The sequence below is a fragment of the Culex quinquefasciatus genome, chromosome 2 (genome assembly GCF_015732765.1).
Source record: "Culex quinquefasciatus strain JHB chromosome 2, VPISU_Cqui_1.0_pri_paternal, whole genome shotgun sequence".
NCBI classification, from domain to species: Eukaryota; Metazoa; Arthropoda; class Insecta; order Diptera; family Culicidae; genus Culex; species Culex quinquefasciatus.
This window is the reverse complement of record NC_051862.1, coordinates 59,399,559-59,412,083: the sequence shown is the minus strand read 5'-3', so window position 1 is coordinate 59,412,083 and position 12,525 is coordinate 59,399,559. Positions and strand designations below refer to the sequence as shown.

Here is a 12,525-nt window from a genome sequence, read left to right as displayed (position 1 = left end):
TATATTTACGTTCACTAGTTTAAATAAATTAAAAGTACTAAACTGGAATGGACGATCCGTTCCGAAGAAGGCACTTGAGCTCTCTGAGTTCATTGTGTCGCAGAAAATTGATGTTGCCGTTTTAACTGAGACGTGGCTCCAGGGAAACGTTTCATTTTTCATCGATGGTTATTCGGTTGTTCGACTGGATCGACCAACAGAAGCTGCTGAAAGAGGGGGCGGGGTTGCTCTCCTGGTCAAACGAGGAATCGCTTTCAAGCCGATGGACAATCTACGGACGAAGGTGATTGAAGCGGTTGGCGTTCGGGTTCAAACGGAGGGCGATTCAATCGACATAATTGCTGCTTACTTCCCTGGAGGACGCAGCAAAGAAGATCGAGTCAACTTCAAGCGTGACATCGGAACCCTGACGAGGCAAAGTGGAGCTTACTTCATCGTGGGAGATCTCAACTCTCGCCACAGGATGTGGAATTGTACGCGGGCAAACCAGACTGGTAACATCTTGATGAATCTGTTTCGTTCTTCTGACTTTTTCATTCATGCACCCACTACGCCGACGTACGTCCCGCCTGGTCGCGCACGCCCTTCGGTCATCGATCTGGTCCTGTCGAACAACCGGGTCAACATGTCAGTTCCTAAAGTACATCAAGAGCTTTCATCAGATCACCTTCCCGTGACTTTTGAGATCGACTGCAACATCCAGGCGGAGTCACACGCTAAACGAGTTCGCTGCTACGACCGAGCGGACTGGGTCCGGTTCCAGCGGGAAGTTGGCGGAAAGCTGGACGAAACCGTAGAGTCGCTGAACAACATCCAGACAACAGCCGAGATCGACGCTTCTGTTCGCCGATTCACGTCTGCAATACTGGAAGCTGAGGACGTTGCAGTCCCCTGGGCGGAGTACAATCCGCAGAAAGTGGTTCTACCAGATGGAGTGCGGCTGCTGATTACACTGCGAAACACCCGTCGACGGCAGTTCATCCGATCGCGAGATCCTGTGCTGGGCCTGATCGTCGAAACGCTGAACCAACGAATCCAAAAAGAGTGCAGCAAACTAAAGTACAAAAACTTCGGCGATACGGTCCGCGATATCGCCAATGGCCACAAAAAGTTCTGGAAAATTTCCAAGCTCGTGCGGAATAAAGTTAAACACAATCCTCCTTTCCGTATCGACGATGGCCTGGTCATCTCCCCCGCGGAGAAAGCCAGAGTGCTCGCTGAAAGCTTCGCGAAGGCACACGACAACACCTTGCCGGGTGACCCTTCAGTGAACGACGAGGTAGCGCGGTCGATGTCGGTGGTGGCAGAGGCGAACGAATGTAACGACGACTGGTCCACATACACGAAGCCAAGCGAGATCAAAGCTATCTTGCGGAAGCTGAAAAATAGGAAAGCCCCGGGTCAAGACGGTCTACGGAACATTACGCTGAAGCACCTCTCGCGAAAAGGATTAATCTACCTCACAAAAATCTACAACGCCTGCCTGAAGCTGTCCTACTTTCCCGCTGCGTGGAAACACGCGCTGGTGGTAGCGGTACCAAAGCCGAATAAGGACATCACGCAACCCGGAAACTATCGCCCCATAAGCCTGCTGAGTACGCTCAGTAAGGTCCTGGAACGGATAATACTCGCACGAATGAACCGACACTTGGACAACAACCGCATCGTTCCCGACGAGCAATTCGGATTCAGGCGAGCGCATTCGACGAACCACCAGCTCGTGAGGATTGCGCAAGCAGTCAAGAAAGGATTTGACTCGAAGAAATCGACGGGCATGCTGATGCTGGACGTAGAGAAAGCCTATGACACGGTGTGGCAGGAAGCTATTGTCCACAAGCTGGTAGTAGCCAACTTCCCACTGTACCTTGTCAAAATGTTGCACTCCTTCCTGAAGGGTAGAAGTTTTCAAGTGAACGTCAACGGTGCACTGTCGGCCATCCACGGAATACCGTGTGGCGTGCCCCAAGGTTCGGTTCTAAGCCCAACGCTGTACAACATCTTCACTGCTGATGTACTGATGATTGACGGAGTGTCGTATGCGTTCTTTGCTGACGATACTGGCTTCTTTGCAACAGACAACGATCCGAAAATTGTCACAATCAAACTTCAAGCTGCTCAGAACCGTCTGGAGGAGTTTCAACAAAAGTGGAGGATCAAAATCAACCCTTCCAAGACGCAAGCCATCTTCTTTACGCGCCGAAGAGCGCCCAAGTACCTCCCGAGTTCCAAGGTCAAAGTCTGCGGCTTGGAGGTGGACTGGTCCAAAGAGGCCAAGTATCTAGGCCTTGCCCTAGACACCGGGCTTCGCTACGACAAGCACATCGACCAGACGCTCAAAAAGTGCAAAAACCTGACGAAGGCTCTCTACTCGCTGGTGAACCGACGCTCCCGATTACAACTCCACAACAAGCTGTTGCTGTACAAGTGCGTTTTCCGTGCAGTCCTGACGTACGGATCTCCAACGTGGAAAACCTGCGCAGCTACCCACCGCAAAAAGCTTCAAAGGATGCAGAACAAATTGCTGAAGATGATCTACAACCTCGATCCGTGGCACCCCACCGATGATCTCCACCAGCTTGCCGAACTGGAGACGATCGACCAGTTTATCGATCGCTTGTTCCAGAAGTTCCGGACCAGCTGCCAGATGTCGGACAACCCACTGATAGAAGCCATCCTTCCCCTTTAATGAAGCGGAACTCAACCCCACCACTCGTCTGTGATATTAGTTTTTAGAAACCCCAAGTTTCGATCTCACTAGGTTTTTTGGCCAAATTTTCCCTAGTTTTTGTTTAATTGCATTTGAAGAACCTTCTGTTACCAAGCGGTTAATGAAAAGGAAATAGTTGCAAGGAACACCAAATCTCTATGAACCAGCCATTCACACAAGTTGTAAAATTGTTATTTCGGTAAATAAATGAATTGAATTGAAAATTGTAATAGGGCTGAAGCCGAAGTGTAAACAAAGAGTCTATCCTGCTCGTTCCTAATGTAAACATCAACTGACGTGAGCAGGATAGACTTTTTGTTTACACTTCGGCTTCGGTCCTTTTACATTGTTTTGCTTGAATTACTCATGTCAAGCTAAATTAAGTAAATGGGCCAATGTGGATTTGTAAACAAGCAATCTATCCGAGAATCTATGAAGCAAATCTGGAGTTTTTTTTTAAAAGGTCCAATAAACCAAATTTTCAGTTTTTGCCTTTTGAGTGTTTTTTAATACCCCTGACTCAAGGCGGTTTCAAAAACACCCAAAAAGCAAAAAGTAAAAATTTGGTTTATTGGACTTTTTCAAAAAAAAAAAAAAAAAAACTCCAGAAATGTGAACTGTAAAAAAAGTGCCAAAATTGTCTAACACACTATTTTTTTCGCTGAAACTCAGTAAAGTTTCACAGAATTTTCATCAACTGAAATTTTAATAAATGATTCAGATTCAGATTCAGATTCAGAATTTAGATTTTCCTGAATTCTCAGTTAATTTTCGATTCAATTTTCAAAAGATCCCCTATCTGCATAGGAAACCCATGACTCATAGGTTGTTTTGAAAAATTACTCTAGAAGTGATATTTGCCATTTTGACACATGATTGGCTGAAATTTCAGTAAAACGGTTGTCAAAACAGCTGAAATTTCAGCAAACCAAATTCAAGTTTGTTTTGCTTAAGGTGGTAGATGGTGTCTTTCACTTTTGGGGCAATGACTGTCAATGATGGTTCTGACGTCAGGGTCCAGAAATAGTAAATTGAAATGAACAAATAATCACAATATGTAAAATGCTTCTACAAACAACACAAAGAAAACCATTTTTTGATTGAAAACTTCTGAATCAAGATTTGAATGTTTTTCCAAAACAAACATGGCCACCAAATGGCCGATCGGGAATGATGCATTCCAGAGCCTTAAAATTCAGTAGCAAATTCTTTTGTTAGTTTGACAAATTATTTACTAAAGATTCAGTAATCGTTGCTAGTTTTTCAGTTATTATAATTTGCTTTTATGCCATTTCATGCTCAACCTTAAACAAATTACTAGTCCATTTGTTTTTCATATGTTTCTTACCTTTGTTGCTTAAAGGCTAGTATGGAGATCGGAAGTAAAGGGGTCAAGAAACAGCTTTACGAACAGCAGAACAAAGAAGAGGGAGCGTTTTCTTGGGGCTTTTCTTCACCCTCTCTGGCTTGCTTTCGCTGCCGCTGCTGCCCATTTGAAATTTTTTTTGACCAGTTCCTTCCAATGTGCATACACCGCTTAAGATCACTAGAAAATATTTCAAAATCAAACACATCACATCATAAATTTGATTTTCACTTGGCTGCGTCCAAACAGTAAGTCGTAAGTCACATTTCAGCTGGACAGATTTATTGCAGATTTACTGCTTACTGATTTTTCGGCAATGATTTTGTATACATATGATATATCATTGCCGAATTTCAGCAAAAGTGATGATTAACAAATCGCATTGCATTCAGTTATTTATTTTGCTAAAATTGCAATCTAAAATCTGGTGTGTAGCTTGTCTTTTGACAACCAAAAAAAGTACAAAAACGGCAGGCCTAAAATGGAAAGAAACCGTTTATTTTTTGTTGTAAATGTTTTTGAGGTGACCCCATTTTTCTATTTGACATTTTATCACTTTTTAACTCTCAAAATGTGTATTTTTAAATTTTCGAAAATTTTGATATTTCAAAATTTTTAAAATCATGTTTAGACGTTAAAATTTGCAATTGAAAATTAATTTACACATTTTTGATAAAGAGCACTATTTTTAAGTTACACACAAAGAAAAATTACTCTAAATTTAAAAAGATCGTTCGTTGGATTAAAAGTTCGCGTTGGTGAATATTCGTAGAAAGTTCAAACTTTTTAATTTAAAAGTTGGAAAGTTTTTGATACTACTATGCATTTATGGAACAAAATCGTTGTATTGGTAAAAGTATTTTACTTTTAATTGGAAAAGAAACCTTTTATGGCAAGAATACACAACATTTAGCACTACAGGGATAATTTCAGAAAAATGTGCTTGGTTTTTTACATTTATTTAAAAAAAAATTAAACTGTATGTTAAAAAAACATTTTTTATTGTATTTAACGCTTCTCCACTAGCTTCAGCTCAAGGTAGGCCAATATTCGAGTCCAAGCTGTACCGATTCATACGGTACGCCACCGGAATATCCCAGGACGGTTCCGGATGGAGGTTTCGACGCGCGATAGCAGTGTAAAGCGATGGTCACGTTTCCGGCCTCAATCAGGATAGTCTTGGAGGAGTTGGCCGTTGATTCGGGAAGGGTGGTCGACGTTTTCCGGCTGGAAAGTAAAGTGCCTGAACGGGGAGTTCCCGATCCTGGAAGCGCATCCGGAACATGGAGTTGATGAGGCCCTCGGAACAGAATTCGATTTTGAGCACGTAATCCTACTTCGGGAATGACACAGATTTTTTTTTTTGGCTCACGTCGCGAGGTGAGTGTTTGTAGGTGGGAAGTTGCTAAAAGAGATGGAAAGTAAGTGAAGTTGGCTAGCCACTGCACACATTCTCAATACTCACCGGTGTTGTAAACCGCCGGCACCGAGTGCAACATCTGTGCTGACCACCTCCGATTATGTAGCTTTTCGTCGTCCTCCTCTTCGTCGGATCCTTCTCCTCACCGTGAAAATAAACTTTCTCGTACTTGTCCAAAAACCGGAAGTTAATCTTCTTCAACGCAATCTCGTTGTTCACGCAACGCTTCGGCAGCGCCATCTCCTCGATGATCTCGCCCCAGTCCTCGCGGGAATTGACCTTCAATCACCAATCCCGGGCCACCACCACCGAATACAACCGGTGCGAATCCACATTCCTACCTCTCATCCTACAAAAACAAACAAAATCAATCACAATCCCCCCAAAACACCCAAGCTTCCTTCTTACGCATTCCGGCCGTGGAACAGCTGCAGTTCCTGCAGGAAGCTGGCCTTGTCCTTTTCGAGCACTCAACATCGTCCCGCTCCTGCACCACCCTCCTTCGAAGGCGTTCCGCTGCTGCTGTTTGGCTCACGAAGGTTTCCGCGTCCGAGTCCTGGGTGCTGCCGCGGTCAGCTTTGCTTTGCGTCCTAGACTCACCAGCACCACCGGACCCACCAAAGTGATTGTTTACATTTGCGACTTAGGCGTACACGGTTACACGAGAACGTCAAAATGAAAGAAATTTTACAGTCGAATTAAAAAGAAAAACTTTTAAATCAGTGAGCAATGAGATTTTCAAAAACTGTAGCAGTAAAAGTTTTCATTTTCAAAACAAGAAAAAAACTCTTAATGTAGCAAATTTTAACAACTTTTTAATTCGAAAGTAAGTTACTTTTGTCATTACCGTAATATTTTTTTGTGTGTATGCTTTTAAGGTGAAATTTTTCGAAAAATTTTAAGTTTTCAAATCAAAGATCATGGAAGAGGATTTCTTCGGATTGTTTTATTTTTGATTAGATTTACTTGTAGTATATTATATTTCAGGCTAAACTTCCCACCATTGAAAAAACGGCTAATATCCACTTTTGGCAAAAACGAGATATTAGCACCAGGTGGTAGAGGATGTTCCAACGCATCTCCTGGAACTTGAATTTCATTGAAACAGTGCTTAGACTTGGCTGCCGATGCGAAAAACCAAACGGCTAATATGCCACTCTTATGGGAAATTGCCTTGAAGGAGATTTTGTGACAAACACTAAAACGCGTTTTTCTCGGAATACTTGATTTGGCATAATAGCCGAATTTTCAATTATGGGCAGTAAACAATAGCTTGCAAACTATGACAACAGTTAAATATTACAGAGGGATTTATACTTCAACTTGCGCGGGTTGTTCCAGTACACGTCACTGAAATATTTGGCTACCTCTGTCTCAAGTTCCTCTAATTCAACGCAGGGAGTATGCTGATCAAACTTGTTAATCATGTGCAAACACATTTTCAGCATGTCCACTGGGCTCTTGGGATCATGTTTGTTGCGTTTGCAATATCTAATTGACTCGTGTTTCATGTCTTTTTGCAGAACAACTTTCAGATTTTCGAGCAGAGGGTAATCATTTGCACAGGCTTCGCATTGGCACTGGAAACAATAGTTTTCTGAAAGGTACTCCCGTCGTTCTTGTAATGGTGTGCTTGCAAATTTTACGCTGTAAAATAATCGTACATAAATTGATAAACAGTAATCGCTGTAGCAAATTAATCTTACCAATATTTAATTGTTATAGGAGAGCGTTTTTTGATGGGTCGTAGAACATAAAGAGCCAAATTATCATCGCTTCCATTCATAGGTTGGGAATTTGGTGCACATGAATGATTGATCATGCTTAAAATGGGATAAATGCCTTCCATCAAAACTTCTCTTTTGCAGGCCTTGTCTTCGTAGTCTTCGAACGATAATTCAAATGAATTCACAGGAAGTATCATGGCATGATGCATAATAAGCAACTCGGTGATATTACGAAGTGCGTTAGAGTTCTTGCAGTTATCGCGTATCTTTGTACGCTGCAAAAGTATTTCACTCATAATAATGGCATTTATAGCATATTGTCCCAGGTGGTTCGGGGATCGTTTGTCTCGATGGGATTCCAAATTGTACACTATTTCGTACGTTTCTTTCAGGTCGATTGAAGTCCAGTCCATATCGAGGGCGTTTGGAGTATTTTTTCCATCAGATTCCATTAACAGTCGCAGTGCCTCCAAATCGAAGTTGAACGTGGTAAGGGTCTTAATTGTTAACCTTAGAGCAGGGACAAGAACGTGTTCGACCAACCTGTGAATGTCCTGCAGAATTGGACATTCGAAGCGATGATATTCTTCCATTGCTTTCTGTTGACATTCATCTGAGCAAAACATTGCAATTGTGCAGCCCTTACATGGCTTCAGAATGAGAAAATTGTCATCCAGGCAATAGTTGCAGTTCATATAACGCAATTTGTTGTGTTGCTCTAACTTTGGCAATAAATTAGCCGGGTACGGATTCTCCCGGGCCAACCGGATGTTCCCCAGACAGTCCGCGTACTCCTTCAGTTCGAAACAAATGGCCGATCGGTTTGCGTACGCCATCGCCAATGCTTCCGAGTTGTCCGCAGCCAGCGCAATACTCTCGTTGTACAGTTCAACAGCTTTTATGTACTGTCGGATTCTTGGGTGAAAGTATTCGTTTCCACGCTTTCGACAGTCGATTGCCCTGGCATTGCTTTTCGGGTCGCCTCTCAGTTTGATAAACTTCATCAATTTATGCTTATCCATCACTCCACGAATAAAGGAAATGACCTCATCGTTTGAGCGATAAGACTTGATCTTCTGCTCAACTTGTGCCAACTCACCGTCAACTAGGAAACATGACCACATCCCGTTGGAGATTTCGGTTGCATTCAGCTCCATCCTAGAATTGAATCAGACCATCGGGGTTTGAGTGTAGTTGGAATGTCTTGTTCAAAAATAGTTATCGAACTTTACTTGTACCTACCTGATTATCTGCAAAACAAGTTTAAACGAAGTGCACTAATCGAATGAAGAATCTGAACAGAATGAGCTCATTTGTATATGATTTTTGCTTAGCTCGACAAGGTCAACAATAATGCAATTTGATACGTTTGTAAAGCTATTTGTTTCACCGATGTGTCGTGCAACGAATGCACAGTGGTCCAGATCGCAAAAATAAGTGGAAAACGGATTTTCCGAAAAATGGTGAAGTTTTGGAGCTTTGGTGTCTTCAGAAGAGTTGTTGTATTTAAAAATGGGCAACTTTTGGTGTCTTCGACAAAGTTGCTTGGATTGGCAAGCCCAACAATTTTATAGAAGACAAAAAAATTCCCAAAAATAATCCTGAAAAGTTAGATTTTCAAAATCACCCTAATCGTGAACCACCCTAATTTTCAACCAAGCCAAAAGTTGCCCCTTTTTATATCCAGGTTTTTAAGCGAAGATGGCGTTCGAATGGTGAACGTCCGAAATGTCAGAACCGCGCAGTAGCACCAACATTAGAAAAAAAATGTGGCTGTCATGCCATAGCACACTTTTTTCGTAATGTTGCGTGATTTTGACATTTCGGGCGTTCACCTTTCGAACGCCATTTTCGCTTAAAAACCTGGATACAACAACTCTTCTGAAGACACCAAAGCTCCAAAACTTTTTTTTTCGGAAAATCCGTTTTCCACTTAACTTTGCGATCTGGACCGGAATGATCGTATCGTCAACGCAACGCAACTTTGGAACGATCGTGAGCAGACGAAACATCATGTACCAGATTGGGTGCATTAGTTCTATCGCTCACACATTGAATGTTATGAAAAACAATTAAAAATGTAATATCAGCAACAAAACGAACGATTAATAATATATCTCAAATATTCAAATTATCTGTTGCAACGAAAATTTTGAATTAATATTTTAGTCTCAACGTGATTTTTCGTGTCTCTTTCAAGTTTTTGCTGCAGGGGCACCGTACAATGAATGAATAAAATAAAACGTTGCACTGCAGGATTCATTCACGTGCTTTCTCTCTATTTGCCTCCCTGTCTGTTTTGTTTGCAGCTGTTCTCCCGGTTTTGCTCTCTGGGACGCTCTCTCTCTCTCACATACACGATACACCGCTAGTTTACGTCTGTGCGACGGACGGGTGTTTTTGTTGTTGCTGTTTTATGCTGGTGTATGCTTTACTACGGTACGGTCAACATTAGAGCATAACGGTCCCACGTGAACTTGTTTTTTGGGCACACAAAACCAGTGGTTGTTTTCGTTTTTCAAATCAAATCAAATTATTCGCTCTACAGCATTGTTTTGGCGTTCTCGATTGCGAGATTCCTACTAGAAACTAGGTGTTGGAAGGCTTGATTGTTGAGGCAATTGCAAACCTCTTTTTACACCTTAGCTTCCATCCACCCCGGGATTCGAACTGACGACCTTTGGATTGTGAGTCCAACTGCCTACCAGCGACTCCACCGAGGCAGGACCCAGGGAGACGACTCCTACACCTGGACTGAGCTAACGACCTAACCTTTTTAGGTTAGTCCGGGGCCAACATTTACTTCCCGTCCGACGGAAGGCGTGATCAGACCAATCTCGTCTCGAAATTTGCCACCGGGACCGTCTGGGATCGAACCCAGGCCAACTGGGTGAGAGGCAATCACGCTTACCCCTACACCACGGTTCCAGGTTTTCATAGTTTATGGTTGTTAATAAAACAAGTTTTTATTTGTTTCATTAACAACCATAAAGTATGAAAAACGAAAACAAAATTTCAGCGAAATAATTTTGTGACATTTTTATAATTACCGTTATAATTGCCGTAACATCAAATTCCAGGATGTAGTTGGTTTTATCCAATCATGATAATCATTAATCAGTGATCAAACTGTAACAATTGTTTATGCCTCGCTTTTATATTTCCACTGTAAAAACCTGTACAATCGATTGAAAACTACGGTCCGGAATCGATTATCCGGCCTCGGAAAAATTTCACTTCGGATAATCGAATTAAGAAAAAAAGTGATGTTTTGTTTTTGATTATTGAGTTTGAATATGACACCAATCATACTCTAAAGTGATTTAGAATTTTTAAATTTATGATGGCGGTGATGAAATATTGAAAAAAAAAATGCATTTTGTAATTTAATAGGCAATCAACCATTCAAATTTGACCGAAATAGGGTCACAGAACTCGAATTAAAAAAAAAAAGCAATAAAATGGAAATATAAAAATGATTTGTTCATGATTCGATTATTCGAAGTCTCACACAAGTCTTCGGATAATAGAACTTCGGATAATCGAAACTTGGACAATCGAGTCAGGACTGTACCTCGAAAACGGTGCACTTCTTAAAAATTTCTCTATGGAGCTTTTGGATTGCAAATTCGATTTTACATTAAAAGGTGTAGTAAAAAAATGGGTACGATTTCATTTTTCTCCAAAAGAACATCTCTTTGGCTAAAAAATTGCGGGGGTTTTCCCCTAATAAATCATATAAAAAATATTCCAACCATAAAAAAATATTCTGGAAGAAAATGTGCAAAAATATTTCGTACATTAATTTTTTTTTAACGACGACACCAATTCGATCATAAAAATCCTTTAGATTTATGAATATTTACGTACCATTTTTGTATGGACAGCTGCCAAAATGGTATGAAAAGTAGCCCTAAAAACATGTTTTTTAAAGTATATCAAAAAAAAGTAGGAGGGCCTCGTGGCGCGGTGGTTAGCGGCTTTGGCTGCCGATCCCTAAATTGCTATGGGGCGCGGGTTCGATTCCCGCCTTGTCCTCCTTGCCTTCTATTGGATGGGGAAGTCAAACGTCGGTCCATTTGCGTAAAAGAGGTTTTGGGTGACTCACAACGCATAACCTTCGGACGCCTAGAAATGAGCAGAAACTTGCAACAGAGACCACAAAAGACCTGGGGGTCGTTAAAGTGGATTGCTTTGCTTTTTTTTTGCAAAAATAGTTTTAAGTATTTTTAACATTGGAGGGAACATCCCAAAGCATAAGCCTACTACACTGGATTCATAAATTTGCATGTTTTTTTTTTGGTTTTTGATGCATTTTAATTAGGAGGGCTATTATGCCTCCTGCCCATAAGTTTGAAGTTATAAGTTGAAGTTAAATATCAAAGATTTCAATAAAATGATTTAATGTGTAGCCTACCAAAGCAACTATTTAGAGTTGTTAAATCTTATTACACAAAATCAATGACTCCACATAAAATTCATAACTTGTCATGTTTCTGAGAAATTCGAGAAAAAAACTGAGACACAAAAAAAATCCTGTTTCAAATGTATTTTGAAAACACTCAAAAGCGATTTTAAAAATATTGAAATGTTCGTATAACTTAAAAATTTAACCGAAACGGTTAACATAAATGTAGAAAATATCCAAATTTCATATTACGGGAAATTTAAGAAATCCCCTGATAAGATGATTTACAATCGCTCCTGAAAGTTTCATAAAGACATTTCATGATAAAATTTTGCCATGTGTAAATCGAACTTTCAAATTTTCTGAGCATTTTTTCTTAACATCGAGTTGATTTACGGGTGCCAAGGTATCTCAAGATGGTATGGACCAAAATGACTGAAATTTGGGATTAAGACCATATCCTAGGGATAGTTGAACTTCGGATAATCGAAACTTCGGATAATCGAAACTTCGGATAATCGAGTCTGGACTGTAGTGTAGATCACTGACACAGTCAGTGGTAAACCGTCCAGCAAGTTAATAGATTTTCCTTTAGTTTTTTTTGATAGCATGCAGCTCGCAAGGCACGTCGGTGAATATGTTTCTACTCAGTCTATTTAAATTCGCACCGTGAATAAAAAAAGTCCACTCATAGCATTGAAGCTAGGAAGGCATCGAGGCAAATCTCGGTTTTGTTACATAGGTCATTCTCGCCTCAACTCTTCATGTTTTTCCCAGCACACATCTTTGGCGTTGTACCAGCTGCTGTTGGTGTTGGTGTGCCAACCCCACATGAATGAACACCGCAGTCATGAACGAGCAGCAACGCGCCGAGACGGTGCCCGTTCGGGTTCGCAA

The 12,525-nt window shown here is 41.2% G+C and overlaps 2 protein-coding genes across 2 annotated transcripts; both read right to left on the bottom strand.

Annotated features, from left to right (window-relative positions):
- Positions 1-5,241: 5,241 nt before the first annotated feature.
- On the bottom strand, positions 5,242-6,258 carry LOC119766020. The gene is made up of 4 exons (XM_038250353.1): positions 5,902-6,258; positions 5,539-5,842; positions 5,446-5,478; positions 5,242-5,373 (listed from the first exon to the last, which is right to left on the bottom strand). The coding sequence occupies exons 2-4, from the start codon at positions 5,731-5,733 to the stop codon at positions 5,242-5,244; spliced, it is 360 nt and encodes a 119-aa protein (XP_038106281.1). The 5' UTR covers positions 5,734-5,842; positions 5,902-6,258.
- A 527-nt stretch (positions 6,259-6,785) lies between these two features.
- LOC6038577 (SET and MYND domain-containing protein 4) lies at positions 6,786-8,525 on the bottom strand. Its single transcript, XM_038250352.1, has 3 exons — positions 8,463-8,525; positions 7,200-8,378; positions 6,786-7,140 (listed from the first exon to the last, which is right to left on the bottom strand). Exons 2-3 carry the CDS (start codon positions 8,375-8,377, stop codon positions 6,786-6,788), a joined length of 1,533 nt encoding a protein of 510 aa, XP_038106280.1. The 5' UTR covers position 8,378; positions 8,463-8,525.
- Positions 8,526-12,525: the final 4,000 nt, after the last annotated feature.